Here is a 21,644-nt window from a genome sequence, read left to right as displayed (position 1 = left end):
ATACAAACCCTACAATGTTTCTTTTAAGACAGTTCTCTGAACCAAAAACAGAACTTCGGTAAAGTATGTTCAAGTTAGAGTAAGTTGTGATTGCTACTTCTCTATTCTGGGTTATATGTTCTTATTAAACTAGTTTTTATTTAATTAGGTTTGTTTAGATCACTTCAAATAATACGCTGAAAGTCTGTTCACATAAAGTGTTAAATCCAGTCTCTCCACAATCTACACTATTAAAACCACACCAACCCACTTCCTCCACCGAAACCACTCCTCCAACACTGATTGCCATAAATATTTTTAAACTTAAGTGCAAAGAAAACCAAACAGGCACTCTGTACTATCTTTCTAAAAATTCTGTAAATCTAAAACTGTTCTCAAATAAGGGAATTATTTTTAACAAAAACAAATAGCTCATGTCCTTATTTTAATTTACCTTGTGGAAATTAATCTCTCCTTTCTTCCTGGAAAACTGTTCAAGAATTGCATTTTCCAAAATATGTGCTTGCCACACATTTCCTAAATATAGCTTCATGCCTTTAGTTTTTGATAACAAATATAGAAACATTTTATTCCTAATCTCCAACTTTAACTATTATATTTCACAGACTAGATGAATCCTGGAGATTATCTAATCTAATAAACTCATTTCACAGATGTGAAACCTGAAGCCTAAGGGGTGAAGTAATTTCTGCAGGTCACACAGCTCCATTGTAAGAGAACAGAACCCAACCACAGATAACCTGAGGCTCAGCTGAGGAGTTTTCCTGGTCCTTTCAGAAGCCAGTGATTCAGTTAAAAACAAATTGATAGTAGATCAAAATCAAAATAGTACAAAGGACAAACTGATCAGAAATAGGTATATCCAGTTCCAGTTTGGACTTTTCAGTCAGTGGTGAATACCAAACCTTTAAAAAATGACAAGACTAAAGGCACAGAGTTCCTTAAAGAGCTATTCAGATTGCCTCTGATTCTTGAAATGCTAAATAATGATAAATGGTACATTTTCTTCTTTCACATCTTCTAATATAAAACTATGTAAATTCTTCTTTTTTAAAGATTTATTTATATTTATTTATGCATACAAGAACTGAGGTCTAGGCCAGAGGTGCAGGGGGGTGAGAGGATTCACCAGAGACAGAATCAGGAGCAGAACAGGCAGATCTAGTGAAATATACTGCTGAGGGGAGCAGTGGGCAAGACAGGAGAGGTCTGCTGTGCTAGCTGTGGGCTAGCTCCCTGGCTGGGGATGGAACTCATGTCATAGTGGCTGGTTATAGCTTGATAGCACTATGATTTTCACCCTTGCTCCACCAGGGAGGCCAACTATGTAAATTCTTAATAGACATTTAGGGATATGTAGCAAGAAAACCAATTTTTTGGTTGATATTTTTTCCCCATTTGAAGAAGAATGTCAAAATTGTTTTAATGGAAAAGAAATAAATAATAAAAACAGCCCTGTAAAAATGGTTAAATATATCAAGTAGACATCAGTAACAGCCGTGGAGATGACCTACTCAGAAGCCCCTTCCAAGGCCCTGCAGGGGGGGTAGCTGACTCACAGTCCCCAGCTGCCTCACCCTGCAGTGCACCACCTGTCACCCAAGGTCTACCAAGTCACCATGCTGCTCCTGGCCGGTAACAGGCGTTGGTACTGGAGCTGCACCATTCCTGCCTCATTCGAGATTCTGCCAATAGGCAACTTGTGCTTGGGTGTTTCCCTTCAATCCGGCCAAGCGTTTTCACAGCTGCACTGGGACCTGAATCTCCTTCTATATCACCTTTCCCACTTTCCCATGAGTAAGGCCCACACTGCAGTGTGAAACCATCCTCCTTTCTCCTTTAAGGCATCCCTCCAACATATCTCTTATCCTATCTAGGTGTCTCTTCCTAGCTCAGTGTTGCTAACTGACAAAGCATCACTGGCAGAAAAGTAAGAGAGGGAAGGAGGGAGATAGGGAGGGAAGGAAGGAGGAAAGAAACACAAATCTACTCAACCACCATTATAATAAGTATTTTGAATATTTACTTTGAAAATTAATAGAAAGAAAAGAAACATTTGTCTTGACTTTTCTGTACTACATAATAACTAAATAGCCCTAGTTGAAGTGGAAAGATTTTCTCTACAGAAAAATTTCACTTAATGAAAGTAAAAAGAGAGAAAATCACCATTGGGCCCAATGAGATTACTCAGGAGGTTTTAATCAGTCGATAAAATTACTCGATGAAAAGTTGATGGGTTAATATCACAAACATGAGAGAACTAGACCCCAGGCCGTGTGCTGTCCCCAAAGGACCTGGCAGCACAGATGTGGGAAACCTAAATCCCAGGGTGCCTGGGTTAAGCCCGTTGGCAGGAAACACAAGGGCTAAAGTAACATTTAAACACCATCAACAGAAAACACACAGGCTAATCCAGAATATGGGATATTCTACAGGATAAATAAGCCATTTTTTTTTTTTCAGTAAATCAACAACAAGGAGGATGTGGAATTATCCTACTTAAGAGATTTCACTGGACACGGGTATGCACCTTGTGCGAATCCCTTATTTAAACAAATCAAAATTGATTTAACATTTAACAAATCAAATGTAAAAAGATATTTCTGAAATGTTTGGAGAATCTTAAGTGTTGAATGTGGTAGACTATACTAAGGAATTGTTCATTTTTTGTTAGGAGTAATAATGGTTTCATGATTTTTAAGCCCATTTTTTACTTATATATGTTGAAGTAAATACAGTGCTTAGGATTTGTTTTAAAATATTTTAGAAAAAAATGGAATGCATGAAATACGTGAGGTGAAATATTGATGATAATTGAGTGTCTATGGGTATTTGTTATACTGTTCCTTCTACTTTTAAGACTATTTAAAATGTATTTTTAAAAGGTAGAATTGGCCTAGGAAACTGCTTTTTTTGTTGTAGTATTTCATGTTATTTTTACAGAATTACAATAGAAGGATTTATATTGCTGGTAACTAGTATTTTCTACTCGTTTAAAAATTTAATGTAATTCACGTGATAAAAAGTGTCCCAAAACACAAATCCAGAAGGAAACCTGGGGCTAGTCTCCCAGCCCCAGGGACACTAATCTTTTGAATGTGGCTAGTCATTTAATCTTTTCAAATCTTGCAATCTGTAAATTTAGAAATTAGACCAGAAGACTTGTCTTAACTTGATCTCCAATCACTTGAAAGTAAATGAATGTATCTTTTCAATAAGCAGAGAGTACAGAATTGGTTATGAGGAAAACAGAGCATAGAAGCATGTTAATCAGAACAACTTCCTTGTTGTCCCATATAAAAATAAGTGGGTTAGATTAGATTGTCTCTAAGATGTCTGCTGGTTCTAAAATTCTATGAAATGTAATAGTTATAGACAGAAGCCAGCAAAATTTTAGTGGCTGATCCCTGCTCTTAGCTCCAGGAATGCTGTTGTTTTTGCAGGCTGGATAACATCCTTATTAATGGATAGGACAGAAAAACACAGATAACCCAGTTGCTTTCCAAATTTTTTATCCCTGGATCATAAGCCAAGGCCCATATTAAAGAAAGAACATATTAATGATGCAGAGGAAGCAAGTTAAGTCTTCTTACTGTCGTACTGCAGTCTCAAGAGACATGGGAAGATTTAACTTGAGATTCAGCATCTGTCCTTTAACACTCATAGAAGATGAAATTCCAGAAGGCACAGTGAAACGGTGGGGAAAAGTGTGAGATAGGATCAGCGGTGTCAACCTAATGAGGGATTACCTGGGAATCGTGGGATTTCATAGTGAAGCAGTCAAGCAAAATGGATTGAATTTAGTTACAACAATCCCTCATAGGTAAGACGTTTAAAAATGGAAATTATACAGACATTCTGTAGCCCAATCTTCAGTGATTAATGTAGGAAGGCAAAGAGTACAGTTAGTATATTTGAGAAGGAACAAACTTTGCAAAACTAGAGTGGAGAGGTTAGTTTCTTAAGTATCCAAGCACAACACAGACTAAGTTGCCTGGTAGAAGTGACTTGAAGAGTTAGGGAGGCTAGGCCACAGTAGCTCCATCAAGAGACTTTCTTTGCACTGAAAGCTGAGAAACTGTAACCCTCACACATTGCTGGGATGTAAAATGGAACAGAATGGAAAAAACTTTGGCAGTTCCTCAAATGGCTAAATGGTTACCGTGTGACCTAGCAATTCTACTTCTAGAACTGAAAACAAAAAAAAAAAGGTACATGAATATTAATAGCAGCATTACAGGCAATAATCAAAAAGTGAAAACAATGCAAATGTCCATTTTTTGACAAATGTATAAACAAAAATGTGATATATCCACACAATGGAATACTATTTGACCCTAACAGAGCATGAAATATTGATACATGCTACAACATGAATGAAACTTAAAAATATTAAGTGAAAGAAGCCAGATACAAAACATCCATATTGTAATTTCTATTTATATGAAATGTTCTTCAGAGTAGGCAAATCTAGAAGGTAAATAGTGGTTGACAGGGGTGGGGATGAGGGGGAAATGACTATAATGGGTATGGAAATTCCTTTTGAGGTGCTAAAAATTACGAAGAAATTAGATAGTGGTGGTGATTGCACAGCTCTATGAAAATATTAAAAACCACTAACTATACACTTTAAAGGGTGAACCTTGTGGTCAATGAATTATATCTCATTAAGTTGTTACCAAATTTAAAGGTATGTTCCAGGCGTATAATAAAAATCATGAAATATTTGTTTTCAGTCCAAAAATTAAATAAGAAGAACATTAAATATATTTAATTGTCTAATGATAGAAAAGTTTCACAATAGGACAGAACACTTCCTAAAAGAGATAAACAAAGTATTATGCCTAGTAGTGTAGGTAAGGAGATTCAGCACTGCAAATGATACAGACAGGCAGAAAGAGTTAAAGGAACACAGAAACAGATGGAGGCAGTCACAGAGAACAGACATATCATTTGGTCCGTCCATCTCTCAGTATACTTCTGAGAACCGTTTACTAATTCACAAATGCTTAATAAATGTTTATCGAATATGTGAATATATATAAATATGCACCATCATTCTGAAGTCCCCACAGAATCCAGTAGTTTACCTACTTAGAAATGCAGGGTGGAATAAGTTATTTTTGTGATTAGCAAGGCAACACTACAAAGGAATAAAAGTCTTCTTCAGATGTGGCTAAAATTAATGCTGATGGCTATGTTTACTTAGATGAATGATTTGTTCATTAAAATTTTGAAAAAGCAAAACTCACTCAAGAGCTTGTGGGTAGAGAGAGCAGTGAATATGACTAACATAAAAAAAAACAACAACAACATTAGCTTCTAAAAGATAGTTACTGAGAGAAGGATCCTGTCTCCACCCGCCTAATCAATCCAAGATCTTAGGTCCAAGATCTCAGGGTAAATTTCCCCAATGTGCTCTTAGAAATTGGAGCCAGGTCTGTTCCTATGGCCTTAATTAAGCTAAAGATCTTATCAATGTTTATATTTGATGTAAGCACTTCCAGCTGCTCTCCAGATTTCTAAATCGCATGCACTTCAAAGGTAGGAGACATTAAAATGTTGTGGCTTACTTTTTGTCATTTCATTAGTTAAGAAGTTTAACACCAAATAATGACATGATGGGGAAAGAAGTAGGGAAATTAGTACAAAATACTCAGTCTAAAAATCTGGAATAATTTTTCGAAAATATCCTCATACTAAACTACATTTAGTAGTTTAAGCACTTTGGAAATAGAAATTTGCATTGAGGTGGTATCTATCAATTAGCAAATATTTGAACAGCATTTTCCATAGGGGATGCAAAGAGATACAAGAAATAATCAGATATAGCCACCTAACTTAGAACTTCTAAGTTGAACAACTCACATTAATGCCAATAATTTGAATTTAGCCTTTTCTGAGCATTTTATATAGACAGCAAATAAAAAAAAAGCATAAGAATTTCCATCTTCATGGACTCTGTAAACAAGTGACTAATTTCTCTTATTCCAAGGTAAGATCAAATTAGCTATTTAAGGTGAAGAGAAGTGAAGTAATTATGTAGTAAGTCAACTCTGAGGGTCAGAAAGGCCCTCTGTGATATCGCTGGAATGAGGAGGTGTAAGCATTATAAGGTTGTGTGATCTAAAGAGCTGAGAAAATGGAAGTAAAAGGAAGTGTATAAGGAATGACCGAGACACCTTGCACAGGGTACAGTCACAGTTACTAGGAAATCAGTGTTAAATTTGTTACCTGTGATGATGGCATTGCAGTCATGTAGGAAAATGTTTTTATTGTTTGGTAATGTATAGTGACATACTTAGGGGCAGAAATATCATGATGTTATTTGCTTAAGTCACTTAAGTTAAAAAAATATATAGAAAACAGGGGACTCCCTGGTGGCGTAAGGGGTTAAGATGCAACCTATGAAGCTATCTGCAGCCACTGCAGCACGAGTTCGATCCCCTGCCAGGAATACCCACATGGCACAGCAGACCTCTCCTGACTCTCCCGCTACACCCCTCAGCAGTGTATTTCAGTCAGTCTGCCTGTTCTGTTCCCCACTCTGTCTCTAGTGAATTCTCTTACCCCCCACACCTCTGGCCTGTACCCCAGTTCTTGTATGCATAAATAAATAACTCTTTAAAAAATATATATAACAGAAATGAAATGAAGGGTCATCAGATACTTTTGCTAAATCAAATACCTACTGTGAAGCCTGCCACCACACAACTGGAGGAATATCTCCCTCTTCCTTACACGTGAGCCCATATTCTGCGAGCCGTGATGGCAGATGGAATTATAGTTCAGCTGGGACTCAAATAGGTTCACATAGCAGAATGCCATCTAATTCTTTTTTTTTTCCCCATGTGAAATATTAGTTTTATCATGAAATCTATCACTCATTTAAAAAATGTATTTACTTATAGATAGCTTATAACTGCACTGCTAATGAGACTGAATGTACATATTAATTCAGGGGAAATCATTATTTTGAATTTTCTTGCTCCCCTATTTTATGTGGCTCTTGCTTTGAACTCCTTTAATAATTTCTATAATTTTCTGCAAAACAGTCTTGCACTTATTAAATTTAACTCTGGGCATGTTATTTTGCTGTTTTGTTATTGTTACTTCTATATACATGGATTAATTTTTACTTTTTAGTTTTATGTTTGAAGCAAATATATAAAAATAATGATCTATGCTTGAATGGAGATTTCGCTATGCATTCAATGTATTGTGTTGCTCTTTTATCTGTAAAGCATGCTAAGCTCTATAACTACGCTTACAATCTTTTGAGTTTTCACATTAAAAAATCCAATAATCTGTGAATTTATCTAATTTTTATAGTCTTTTTTTCCCCCTAGTCTTTCTTTCTTCACTGGCTAATACCTTTAATGTAATGTTAAATCAAAGTGCAGTGCAGGAATCATTTCTTGATTCTAAATTTTAAACAGAAATGTTTTCTAACGTATATAAAATAAGTATATTTTCTAATCTAGTAGATGTATTTTTTAAAGAAAAAGTTAAGGAAGTTATCATCTATATCTTCTTTTAAAAACTAAATAATACATTATATTGACTATGTAACTTTTCTTCTTTAGCCTAATACTATAGTGACTTACATTAATCCTAATTGGTGTTACACCAATTTTACATTCTGGTTACTTTAACTTGGTCAAATTGTATTATTTCTTTTATACTTCGTTGAATTGAAAACAAAAACTGCTAGAGCTAATAACAAAGTGCTTCAGAACAGGAGCGATTTAATTGTTACCCTCAGAAACACAAGGCAAGTTCCAAAGTAAATGTTGTGTTGTAGTGCCACCTCGTGGACAATTGCAGTATAGCCACTGACTCAAGCCGCAGGTACACAAAAACCAAAGATAACTAAGTACTTTGAAATTTAAATATCATATACTGTTTATGTTATATATATAAAACATTTAAATATATCTGAGCTAAACTACAAAAATAAATAATAAAGGGACAACAAGTCTATAAATCAGTGACTTGTGCTACACAGCACTAGGTCACTCTTAAAAACACTAGCTTTCTCCTCTCTGTACTCATATTACTACCATTTGCTGGTTTTGATTTTGTTTATATTCCAAATGAGTGAAATCAACCAGTATTTTTCTTTCTCCATCTGACTTACTTTGCTTAGTACAATTCCCTCCAATTGCATCCATATTTTTGCAAATGTTTACTGTCAGTTTGAATTTCCCGAGTTTAAAAACTTTATTTTTCCTCTTACAATCAATTATTTCCATCCTTTCCTCAGAATTAAATTTTCCTACTCATTATATATTTTTTCTAGTTGTTTGTAGATTTCTTCTTTTTCACTGTAATTTGCAACCTGCCAAAAAGAAAACGAACTTTTAATAACTTCTCCTAGTAATCTGTATTTCTGTATGAGATGATGAAATTAACCCTAATCGAATCACACTTCATTCCCAGAATTTTTCCAGTTTTCTCTTTTTTGTTTTATTTATTTGCTTTTAAAGATTTATTTATTTATGCATACAAGAGCTGGGGTACAGGCCAGAGTTGCGGGGTGGTGAGAGGAATCACCAGAGACAGAGAGGGGAACAGAACAGGAGGCAGATTGACCGGAGTACACTGCTGAGGGGAGCAGCGGGCTAGTCAGGAGAGGTCTGCTGCGCCATGTGGGTTGCTCCCTGGCCGGCCGGGGATAGAACTCATGCTGCAGTGGCTGCGGACAGCTTCATAGGTTGTGTCTTAACCCCTTGTGCCACCAGGGAGGCCCCCAATTTTCACTTTTTTAAATAATTTTCTGGTGTTTAATAATCTTCTATGATATGTATGCCAGTGATCAAGTTAACAAAACTTAATCACTTTAATATTTTTAAATTAAATTATTGTGAAAAGAAACAGTAAATTATTGTATTATTTTTTTAGGATTTTCAAAAAGTTTCCAAGGTATTTTTATTTACTTCCTGAAATAAATGGAAGTACAAAAAGCTTAATGACCTGTCCAAGTTTACAAAGACAGAAAGAACAGCCAGGAAGAAAAGAAGGGTGGATTTTTTTTTTTAATTATAAATTTTATTTTCATATTCCCCATACAATTGCAACCACCTTATTTTGACCCCAATCCCTCCCTTCCCCACCCCCCCACCCCCATAAAGTGTCTCTGGTTCATAGTTGTTTGTTGATTTTGATTTTTACTTTCTTATAGTTATTCTTTTTCCTGGTCCCTTATTTAAGTTTTCTAGATTCCTGCTATGAGTGAGACCATCCGGTATTTTTTCTTTTTCTTTCTGGCTTATTTCGCTGAGCATGATCCCTTCCAGCACCATCCATGTTGCTGCAAATTGCATGTGTTTATATTTTTGATTGCTGAGTAATATTCCATTGTGTATATGTACCACATCTTCTTGATCCAGTCATCTATTTTTGGGTATTTGGGTTGAAGAAACAGTAAATTATATAATAGAAAACTAGAGACATGATTTGAGAAGACCAACATTCAGGTTTCGCCTTTCCATTTATTAGTGAAACCAGGAACAAGTCACTTCAATTCAATTAGCATAAGTAGAATCATAGGGATTACAAACACAACTCACAAATTTTAAAATATTAAATAGGAAAAAGATACATATGAGGGCCTCCCCAGTGGCGCAGCGGTTGAGCTCTGGGTTGCGAAGCTGCCCGCAGCCTCTGCAGCGCCAGTTCAATCCCCGGCTGCTCCCTGGCCATGGGAGGAGGGTCCCACATGGCGCGCAGACCTCTCCTGCCGCCCGCTGCTCCCCTCAGCAGTGTACTTCGGTCCTTCTGCCTGCTCTGTTCCCCGCTCTGGCTCTGGTGAATTCTCTCACCCTCCCGCACTTCTGACTGTACCCAGTGCATGTATAAACAAACAAACAAACAAACAAATAAATAAATAAAACATGCCTCTATTAAAAAAAAAGATACATATGATACTTAGATATTATAGAGTAATATACAGATGTAAGTAGTTGTTATCATGGATGCATTATAGTCTGTATTTTTATTTAAAGATTTTACTTATTTTTAATTTTTGTCTGGAAGCTATTTAAAATATCCCATTCCATGTTCTGAGCAAACACCCATCACTAATAACTAAGGGTCTATTTTTCGCAAGATAATCTGAGAGCCATCAGGTGAAGAATTCCCAGTGACCATCTTCAAAGTTTTTTATAATTCTTTTTGAGGATTCACATTCACTGGATAAATTCAATTTTAAAAGTGATTTAACTAATCCTCAGGGAATATCACAAAGGAAGTGTTCAGCTAGGTTTGGGTAGAAGATAGATTAGGAGGGACATTTAATGATGGAAAAAATTACGTGAATAAAGGGATACTTTATTTTCCCTTAGCGCTGCTACAGTATTACTTAAATACTATTATTAACTTTTGAATGCTAACAATACTTCTTTTAAAATACAGTTTTGGCTCCTAACCTACTTAAGAGTTCTGCATGTACATTCAATTAATCTAGGTCTGTGATTTTCTTTCTCTGTTCTAGTCTTGCATTGTTACCAATGCCACATAAGTTTTTAAAAATGCACTGGATACTTTCTCATCTTTTCCATGAACGGCAATAGCTTACATGGAGTGGGAATAATCCGTAATTTGGTGATTTCATAGAACATGTCATTTGGCTGTAGCAGAACTTTGCAATATCCATTTTGTATTTTGTGATAATACTTCTATTCAGATTTTCTACTTTTTCTTGGACCTCTTTTACCCCAATACATTGCTTAAAAATTTTCTGTATTTTCTAGTTTTTCAAGTTCATTGGTAAATAGCGAGCTAGTCAGCAGCTGTCCAACGCAGTCCAATAAACCACCCCATACTTGGGAGTGTCAAGTAACATTTAATGTGGCTCCAACACTTACCCCCACTTTCTTCGTGGACCCACTGGCTAAGCAAGAAATGTTCTTATCAGGGTGAGGAAGGAGGTACAAAAGGAGTAAGTGGAAATACATGAGGCTCTGCCTACTCAAAAATGTTCCAAAGGTCAAGAGCAAACTTCTCCCAGTATTTTTTGCCTTGGACATCAGAAGAAACTGCTACTCTTACATAAAGAACACAGATCAGGCCTCCCTGGTGGTGCAGGGGGTTAAGACGCAACCTATGAAGCTATCCGAAGCCACTGCAGCACGAGTTCCATCCCTGGCCAGGGAGCTACCCACATGGCACAGCAGACCTCTCCTGTCTTGCCCGCCCTTCCCCTCAGCAGTATATTTCAGTCATTCTGCCTGTTCTGTTCCCCACTCTTTCTTTGGTGAATCTTCTCACCCTCCCCTTCCCCACACCTCTGGCCTGTACCTCAGTTCTTGTATGCATAAATAAATAAATCTTTTTTTAAAAAAACGGGGGGCCTCCCCTGGTGGCTCAGTGGTTGAGTGCTGGGCTGAGAAGCTGCCTGCAGCCTCTGCAGTGCAGGTTGGATTCCCAGCCACCTGCGAGGGTCCGACATGGCAAGGCAGACCTCTCCTGCTGTGCCCGCCACTCCCCTCAGCAGTGTGTTTCGTCAGTCTGCCTGTTCTGTTCCCCGCGCTGGCTCTGGTGAATTCTCTCACCCTCCCGCGCTTCTGACTGTACCCAGTGCTTGTATAAATAAATAAATAAATCTTTAAAAAAATAAAATTAAATAAATAAATAAAAGAACGCAGATCACCCTGAGTGAGGTTCACCTTTTTAACATCTTTTTATCACAGAAACCTCTCTTTGGGCAGCACAAACATCTCTGAATAAGGTTTAGTCACATGAAACTATCTCCTCATCATCTCATCATAGTAGGAGACGCCTCTCTTTTCTTCTTGAGGCCCCAGGGCCCTATCCCATTCTTTAACTCCAGAAATAAACCATTGGCTTGTTTTGCTAAATACCAACTTGTAAATTCTCCGTGCATCTGTAATTAAATTTGGTCTTTTTCTCTGACTAAGCTATCTGATGTTAATTTGTTTGCTGTTCAGCCCAAGAAGAATCCAGAGGGGTGGGGGAATTCCCACACACACCTCCTAAAACCTAGAGACCTTTCCCAGGGCCGTTCTGCCCTGGCAGTCCTAGGGCCTTTGGGCACAGACCGGTCCTGGCAGCACCCGCAGGCAGGTCCTTGCTCTTCCCTGTGCGGCGCTGGAGCCCGGAGTTTACACATGGGGTGTATTGGGGTGTCTATACCTGTGTAAGACATGAGGGGGCAGCAAATATGTTTCTTACAGTTTCTGGCCGTGTATTTTGATATCAGCGTTGACAGACTGGAGAATGTAACTGGAGCTCAGCGCCTCCACCGCCCAGGCCCTTGGGGCAGCAAGGAGAGAACCGAATTCAAAAGATGTCTCACAAGGCCTACCTTTTCCATAGTCTCGTTCTTCTTGTTCACATCGTAAAACAAGCTTTGGCTATTCTGTAATAGAACTTTGAATAAACTTTGCTGTCTTCTTTTTTTTAAAGATTTATTTATTTATTTATTTATACAAGCACTGGGTACAGTCAGAAGCGCGGGAGGGTGAGAGAATTCACCAGAGCCAGAGCGGGGAGCAGAGCAGGCAGAAGGACCGGAGTACACTGCCGAGGGGAGCAGAGGGCGGCAGGAGAGGTCTGCGTGCCCTGAGGGACCCTTCCTGGGGGCCGTGAACCAACCTGCGCTGCAGAGGCTGCGGGCAGCTTCGCAGCCCAGGGCTCAACTGCTGCACCAATGGGGAGGCCCAAACTTTGCTGTCTTCTATTCAAATTAAAAAGTGGCAGTGAGCCAAGGTCCCCAGCAGCCCAAGGCGCCGGGGCTGGCCTGTAGCGGGAGGGAGGGGTCCGCTCCGCATCCAAAAAGGCCTGCAAAGGGCGCCAAGGCCTGAGGCACAAGGCAGTGGGCAAGATGGCGGCAGGGCTGGCCACGGGCTCCCTTCCACTCCCTCACACCTACGGGCTGCCGGACAAAGCCAACAACTCCTGAAGGAAAAACAGGACATCGCCTGCCACTTGAGGAGCAACATCGGGAGGAGGGGTATCCCAGTGAGCAATGGAATGGGTCGGGAGGTAACCCGCACCCCTATAGTGCGAGGTGAAACACGGTTGAGCAGTCAGCCCTGCAAGCAGCAGCACATAACTGGCAAGACCCTTACACGGTCACCCTTTGCAGACGTCCGTGTGCCCAGAGTCCTAGGTCAGGCCTTGGTAGGAGACCTCAGGGCGGACCTTCGGAGTTCTGCGAAGGGTCCTGGAGCAGCCCCCACATATGTATCCCTCCACAGACATCGGCGAGGACCTGAAGCAGACCCGCCTGGGAAGGACTCCTCCCTCAGCCCCAGCCTCGGTGAGCTCCAGGGTGGGTCCTGGAAGCAGACCCACCATAGTAGGCCCTGACAAGTCTTAGTGAACTCTAAGATAGGAGTCTGGAGTTGCAGTGAGCCCCAGGAGAGTTCTGGAAACACCATTCACCATGATGCACCTCAACAGACCTCGACAAGCCCCAAAATAGGACCAGGAAGTAGGCCCACTGCTTAGCCCCCCACGTACACCAGGGTACCACAAGGAAGGTCCTGGAAACAACCCAGACCCACGTACTGGCAAAGGGAACAGATGTGACAGGACTGGGTAGAGGCAACGACCTGGTCTGTATAGGCTGTGGTTCTTGGAGCAGGAAGCCAGAGGACACTGTTAGGACAGGTGGTCTCCCAGATGAGAGTGGGATTAATTATCCCTTGATCAGTACAAACCACAACAGACTACAAAAGGTTGCCACTGAGGAGAGGCGTTACATTGAACAGGTGGTGAGTGGAGAGAGGATCCTGCTGGTAGTACCCTGGAGGAGGGAACAACCCTGGTAGGGCCATCAGTTTAGCCAGAGTTCCAAGGGAGAGGGGGCTGTGTGGAGCCACACTCCTTTGAAAGGGGGGAAGGGAACCTTGTGGAGGCGCTAGGGTGCTCCATACAGGCTAGTTCCCTAGCAAAGATGGAAGCAGATAGCAATACAGGCCCATAAAAAGCGTTCAAATAAATAATTTAACATTACACCTATACCTAGAAACTAGAAAGAGAAAACCAGATGAAACAGTCGGTTGATTAAGAATGTGTGTTTTAGGGTATTTCCACCTAGGAGTGGTTCTTGTTCTGGATGATTTAGCCCCACTGAGGCTGGAAAAACCCTGCATGACCAGGACAGTCCCTCACAAGAAGGAATTATCTAGTCCCCATGATGTTGAGCACTTCCATACACTTATTGGCCATTTATACATCTTCTCTGGGGGAAAAAAAAAATGCCCATTTGAGTTCTTAGCCCATTTTTAATTGGGTCATTTTGTTTTATTATTGAATTCTATGAATTCTTTATATATTCTGACTATCAGTTATTTATCCAATATAAGTTTTTTTGCAAATATTATTTCCTATTCCATAGGTTGCCTTTTCACTCTGTTGATGATCATGCTTGTTCCTAAATTAAACACTAGAAAGGGGGATGAGATTCCTAGGCTTGGCAAATAAATATGGTCTGGGGAGAATGGCTGTTGGAGTATCACATACACAACAATAGGATCCATCAACCTCCATTTCATAGGTTTCCTTAATTTTAAATTGTGAGAAGAGTTTGTTAAAGATATTATTGAAGGTTATTAAATCATTTAACCTCTTAAAGTTTTATCTGTAAAATCAAAGAGTTGTTTTGTAATTCCAAACTAAATTATATTATTTTAAGGGATGGTTTATGAGTGTTTCAAATATGTGGTATATAATTGCTAGGTAAGGTGTGGTCAGGTATGAATATATTTGGATGTAATTTTATAGGTGTAGGTGATGTGCATAAGCAAGGGTATGTGTGTGCACAGATGTGGGATTATAGGGAAGGGTGGGTGTGAAGGACAAGGTTTGCTGTGGAAGTGGTATAGGGTTGTAAGTGGTACAGGTGTGGGTAAGTAAGAATGGATGTGTGTGTGGTGTAAGTTCAGGATTACAGGTAAGAGTGGGTATGAGTTGATAAGGGCAGAGCTTGGGAGTCTCTAGGAGTGTGTGTGTGTGTGTGTGTGTATGTGTGTGCGTGCACATGTATAGAATTATAAAGGCCTAGTAGGCAAAGGACAGGATAAATCTCTTCATCAAAATCACCTCTACATTTTACTGACTGACATTTTGTATTTGTAGGATATTAGCCCATTAAGAATATTGCCAATAATTTTTCTAGTTTGTTTTTTCATTTTATTTATCATCGGGTTTTGTTAGTGTAACAAAGCCTTTTCCTAATCAGAGGGAAAAAAACAAACTTTATAAATTTTGTGGGCATAAAAGATATGTATGTGTTATCTGTGTGCTACAAGAAGGCCTGTGTGCTCTTTCCGCTGGGTCACTGTCAGGCACAGCAGCTGCACAGTCCTGGCATAAGATTCTCAACTCAAACAGTGCTAATTGGAGTCAGCTTTTAAAAGTGGGAAACCACCTTGCCCACACGCTAAGAATATGTCTGATAACAATCTTGTACATGTGTAAACAGATATTTTCTTTCCATTAGCTGTGGCCTTTTGAAGTGAGCAAAGTTGCCTGTGGTTTAACTGTCCCTATTTTAATCTTATGACACCCTTGCCACCACTTGTACAGCCCCAGCCAGCAGGGGCCAGTTGACTTTGCGCATTTTCCACGAAGCAACCGCATTTGATAGAGCACATCAATAAAAGAAGCCTGAGAAAATAAACCACCACCAGCCACACCAGCGCCCCCTACCACCCACCCTACCTCCTCCCCCACCAACGCAGCCACTCATCCTTGCTGCAACACGGGGCTCAAGGGAACCCAGGTCGAGTTGAGGGAGGAAGCTCTGAGAGGTTTGAAACCAAGGGCCGTACTACCAAGTGGGGCCCCAGCAAAACTTTCAGTTAATTGCAAGTCTCCCTTTTTTGCTTCTAAGCTTTCCCAGTGCAAAATAATTTCAAATCTCTGTAGGTCAAGTATTTGACCTAAAGAAGCCTGATTAAATCCATGAAAATCTAGGAATAGATCCAATTAAATTTCATTTTTCTTATATCTGGTAGGTCTTATTTTGTTTCCAAGTCAGAACATTTATTTGTTTTTTTAAAGAAGCTGTTTAAAAGAACCAAAACTGATAGTAAGCAAACCAAAAAACTTTACCAATTTTAAATCAGACATTGCTTTCATTTCATTATGAGTTTTTGCTTTGAAAGAATTCATTATAGAAAAAGAAAAATATATAGTCCCTTATTTTTTCACCTAAAATAAATATTCTGCCTATGCCCTCAAAATACATAAATAGGTACCATGCTTTTTAGTATGTCTACTCAATAGAAAAAAATGATCAAAGGACATTAACAAATATTTCACAGAAAAACAAATATAAGTAGGCCTTAAAAATATGAGAAGATGCTGATCCTCACTCATAGTAGGAGAAAAGCAAATTAAAACTATGATGAGTTATTCTTTCCAACTATCAGATTAGCAAAAGGCAGACATTTGACAGCAAACTCTTCTATATTGTGGTAGAAATGCTCTGCCTAGGCAAATTGGTAACGCCTATCCAAGTGATCCATACCCACATTCAAAATGGCATAAGACAGTATTATTATTTCAACAGTTTTATAACAGCAAAAATTGGAAACAAGCAGTGGTTTATCACAGCGAACTGATTGTTCAAAGTATTGTACACTCTTTCACCAGTGAAATGCCATGCTTTCCAAGAGGCCCAATATTCTAATATAAAAAGAGCGCTAGAATAGTTAAGTGAGAAGTACAGAATTAGATACAATGCATTCTCACTTAGCATCTTTGCTAAATTCTTGGAAACTGCAACATTCAATGAAACAATGTAGGAATGAAACCAGTGTTAGCACAGTTTAATTGACATAAACAAAATTTAAGTTGTGGAACATTTTTTCGTCATAAAAACATTATCATACTTCTAAAGAAAGACCTAAAACAGGGCCTCCCTGGTGACCTAGGGATTCAGTCTCAGTACTATCACCAATATGGCCTGAGTTCGATCCCTGGTAAGGGAACAGACCCATGTATGATGCCGCAGACCTCTCCTGTCTCAGCTGCAGGTCCCCTCAGTTCTTCCATGTAAACATAAATTAAAAAAAAAAATTAAGACCCAAAATACTTGTAATATTAAATCATAATTTGTATTCATTCATTTATTTTCTAATCCACTCATTCCAGTTTCGGGTCAGGGTGTTCAAAATCCAATTGGCAGCTCAGGACTCAAGGCGGGGATCCACCCTGGGCGGGATGCCCTTCCACCACAGGGCACATCACACACACATCACACTCGCCAACACTGGGATAATTCAGACACAATGGTTTCCTTATTGCACGCATCTTTGGGATGTGGGAGGGAACTAGAGCACCTGGGGAAAGCCCATGCAAAAGTGCAAACTTCACACAGTGGACCTGTGGGAATCACCATTATTTTTATCAGTTTTATTTGGCATCATTTAATGAAACCATGTTATTCAAGGACCTGCTGTAAATTGTACACCACCTTTGGTAAGAAGGGTGGAAATCAGAATGTGTGTACATGCATATTTAAATATATATGTTCATATTTGTGTAAATAAAAACTGGATGCCGAAGAAGCGAAAGTAACCTGTAAGAGGTTAAGAGAAGTAGAAAGAGTAGTTGAGGCTCGATCTCTTAGAGCATTTTGCAGATTATTTTAATTTTTGTTATTTTAATTTTTGAACCATGTGAACATATTATCTAACAACTTCAGTAGGTTATGCTATGCTTATTTTTCAACAACACTTGCTGATTAATTTTCCATTTCGTTAAGCATAAGATGTTTATCTTCAAAAAAGATGTATATCTTTTTAAAAGGCTTTTATAGAATACCTTTTATTTTATTTTATTTTTAGTTTCTTATAGGGCATTTGAGTTAATTTGGGGCTGCTATAAATGGTGAAAGACTATTATCTATCATACACAAAAATCTTATTATATAACCTTTCATATATTTCAGAAATCAGTTGGTCAGATGTCAGGAACACGGTCAAAGGGAAGCCTGTGCTGCACTTGAAAGGAGTTAATGAAGGATTCTGGCTGCCTGGGGTCTGCACCACAGCCCTGGAGCTAAGAGCTTCTTCAGGGGCTTGCTGGCCTCCAGCCTGGCTGCACATTAACATTGCTGAAGGAGGGATTATGGAGACCACCCCTGAGGAGAGAAAACCTATACTGTGAAAAAAACAAATAAGGATATAAAATAATGGTATGTCTTTAAGAAAAAAACAATCATCCTTTCTCAAAATAAATACATGAGGTATCAGTCCTGATACCTGCTCTTCTATAGTCTGCCCCCCAACAGCCACCAGTCTGTGTCCTGGAGAGAGCAGCAGCTGTGTCAGGCAGAACTGGAATCATGGACTGAGCTCTGCTCTGTGTTTGATCCGAGCGTTGTTTTAGCCTCCGTGGGCACTAGCTCTGTCACCAGTGAAATGACGAGAGACCTGTACTGGGGGCAGTTCACAACCTCAGGCCTGAAGATGAACCTGCCAGGCAGAAGCCTGGTGCCCACAAAGGGTGGGTGCTGCTTTCAAACACACCCGAATAAAGCTGCATCCGATAACCTCGCAGGATACGACAGAGACCATGCACTCACTCAGACCCGCTTTCACCGTGATGAAAATGTTGACTTACTAGGCGTGTGACTGAATTTTATCATCTTGGTGTGGTATCTCTGGGCATCTCTTATATTTCTCATTGGCAAGTAGATAGGACTTTGCTTAATATAAACATTAATGTAATGTACATTAATGTAATCAAATATCACATGAGTGTGGCCTGCTGCTGGTTAGATGGAAGCCTTCAAAAAATGAAGTTTATGAAGAAAATGCTCCAAAACACTAGCGAAAATGTTTAGTGGGGAAATTTTGAGTATTGTTGCCCTGATGGTTCCCTTTTTTTAGTTTAGATATGTGCGGAGGACTCTAGCTCTGTGAGAACTGAGAGATGCGAGGGTTTGTGTGGAATGTGTCAGTCTTTGCCTGATCTTTCTTTTGCTCATCTGTGCATATAGCATTTTTCCCTGGCATTTATTTTATCCAACCAAGTGCCATGGACTATAAACACAGAAATCTTACAAGTGGACAGAAGTCAGTGTATAAAAGTCTTTCCAGAGTGAAATATTGTGTGTCAGGTTGATCTATGACCCTCTACTTATAGGAACAGCAAAGGAACAAGGAGAGGAAATGTGGAAGGTAAAAAGGCAATTCTCTTTACTAGATCTTAACCTATGAAGGAAGAAATTTTTCCTGTATTAATTGAGACTAAAGGTAACCTGTTTCTACTCTAGTTGAAACTAACTTGGAAGTTAAGAGCAGGGGCTCCTGAGCCAGGCTGCTTAGATTCAAATCCCAATGTGTTGCTTATTAGCTGCCTAATATTAGGGACATTCTTTAGCCACTCTGCCTCATTTTCTCAATTATAGAACAGAGATAATTGAGCATATCTCTTGAGACTCTTGTGAGAATAATTAGCATGTACTTAGACTAGTGCTCAGTACTTAGGAAATACTGCAGTGTTTGCATTCATTAGAAGGTTAAACACTGATTCCAAAATTACACTATTAATCTGAATGTATTTAAATTAAACACTTCTTTCCAAACTTAGGTAATGTGACATGGTTAAGAACAAATGACACAGTTAAAGTACAGCCAAGTGGCATCTTCCTCTGGTAGGAAGTGCTGGGTAAAGAGTTATTTAACCTTTCCCCTACCTCACAAGTGTACCTGGACATGCCACGGTCTCCCAGAAGGGATTCTGAGGACACCAGAGCTCATTCAGTCTATGGAAAGAGCTGGGGTGTCAGTGGGGTACAGTGCTTCTTCAACCATCCTGTTATACTTGAGACTGAATCATTTCTTCAGAAACTCCCAAAAGAGCAGTTGTACGTGGAGGACACACACTACAGAATCAGGTGGGCTTCTCATATCATTGGTAACAAGGGAGACAATCCTGTTAGTGCCAGAGTGTGTATATCAGGAGAAAATAGTGCACCCCAAAGTCCTATTCCACAGCATAGGAGTGGGAGAGGAGCACGACCTCCGTGGAGGATGTCTTTAGTAAAAACAAAAACAATGCTTGTTTTGTCTTTCCCAGTGTAAGGAATGAATGGGAAGTCACACTATTATATTAGATGGTTATAAATTACAGATGCGATCAAAAAGACTTGGCTTTAAATTATGACTATTACTTGCAAAGTTGTGATCAGGAACAGATTACTTATCTCTCCCGTTTATCAACTATGCATTAAAACTTGTACGTACCTCAAAGGTTTCAGAGTAATAATGTGGTTGATGGTTGTAACAGAAATTTACTGAGGGCCTGTTCAATCCACATCTAACTTCCCAGCAGGGAAATACAATTAAAAATGATTGTCAGCGCTGTTGTGTTGGTATCTGCTACCTTCAAAGTAGAGCTACCTATAATAGACACAAAATGCTGTAAGTGATTGCATGTACGAGGCATTAACTCATCTCATCCATACAACCTCAGGAGTTGACTTTACAGATGAGGTAATTATGGCACTGAGGTCAAGTAGCATGCTGGAGTATTCACAAATATTAATACCAAAGTCAGGATTCTGAGGACAACATATTCAGAGTCTGAGTGCTTAACCCTCCACAGTGCTGCTGACTAGTGTCTGTGCAGCTCTCACAAAGGTGCGCTGAGGAGCAAAAGCATGGTGCACATAACACACAAGTAGAAGCTAAGCACCCAGTGCAGGTCATGGTCCAGTTTATAAAGAAAGTCTCCATGGGTTGTCCCAAACCAAATGACTCTGAATCTGGTGACCTTTAAAAGACAAATAATCTTAATACCTTCTAGATTGTACCACTGATCCAATTTCAAAAAAAAAAAAAATCAAAACCACTATTGGTATGAAAGAATTTGAATGTGGTGTTGACCATATTGCAGCAAATGCTGACCACTATTGTAGCAGGTTTTCATTGTTTCTTGCTTTGTACTCTCAATTAAATTTCATCAAATTAAAGTACACATAGACGAAAGTGGACTTTTAATTTTTTTTATTTGTTTTGTCTTTTATGCAAAACAAAATAATACAGGATTCAAATAGCAAAGATGGTGAGTTCAGGATATATAAAATGAAAAACTTCAAGGCAATTATCTGGTGAAAGGGTACTCGGGAGTGTGGCTGGAAGCTGCGTGCTGTCTGTGCTCAGAGGGCCCGATAATTGGGTCAACAGGAGCAGTTTGAGGAGATTATGGACATAGTGGTACTAGACACCATCCCCTTGGGATACTCCTTGGCCCTGCCCCTGACTAATGGCAGAATTTGTTGTTACAGAGTAAAGTTTTCTGTTTCCCCAGTTTTTGAAAATCCATTACACAATAATAATATAATAGAAAAATGCACATGAAAACTAAAGTAACCCAAATCCAGGAAAACAAAAGAAAAACAGGTAGAGCCTCAGCAGAGACTTTTAGGAGCAACAAATGATAACAGAACTTGACCGCTTTGTACCACCTTCTGTTAGAGACAGTTTCCATTGCCACAGTCTTCTGTTCTCTTGAACACACTGAAGATGATGATGGCAAAGTAGACCACGCTCTTGATAAGGAGGAAGATGTAGGTATAATAAGCAGAGGTATGGGCGACCTGCAGCTGCAGTGTACCTAAGAAAAGTCCTTTGATTAGTTTCTTTTTTAACAATAGG

At 39.2% G+C, this 21,644-nt stretch overlaps 1 protein-coding gene across 1 annotated transcript in view; it reads left to right on the top strand.

Annotated features, from left to right (window-relative positions):
- Positions 1-20,966, top strand: part of STEAP4 (STEAP4 metalloreductase) — a 56,293-nt gene extending 35,327 nt beyond the window's left edge. Inside the window, exon 5 of the mRNA XM_037507362.2 lies at positions 17,930-20,966. Coding sequence (XP_037363259.1) covers positions 17,930-17,986 — 57 coding nt within the window. The 3' untranslated portion in view covers positions 17,987-20,966. The remainder of the gene's footprint in view (positions 1-17,929) is intronic.
- The last annotated feature ends 678 nt before the right edge of the window (positions 20,967-21,644 follow it).

This window comes from Talpa occidentalis, unplaced genomic scaffold (genome assembly GCF_014898055.3).
Source record: "Talpa occidentalis isolate TD23 unplaced genomic scaffold, MPIMG_talOcc4v2.1, whole genome shotgun sequence".
NCBI classification, from domain to species: Eukaryota; Metazoa; Chordata; class Mammalia; order Eulipotyphla; family Talpidae; genus Talpa; species Talpa occidentalis.
This window is presented reverse-complemented; position numbering and strand designations above follow the sequence as displayed.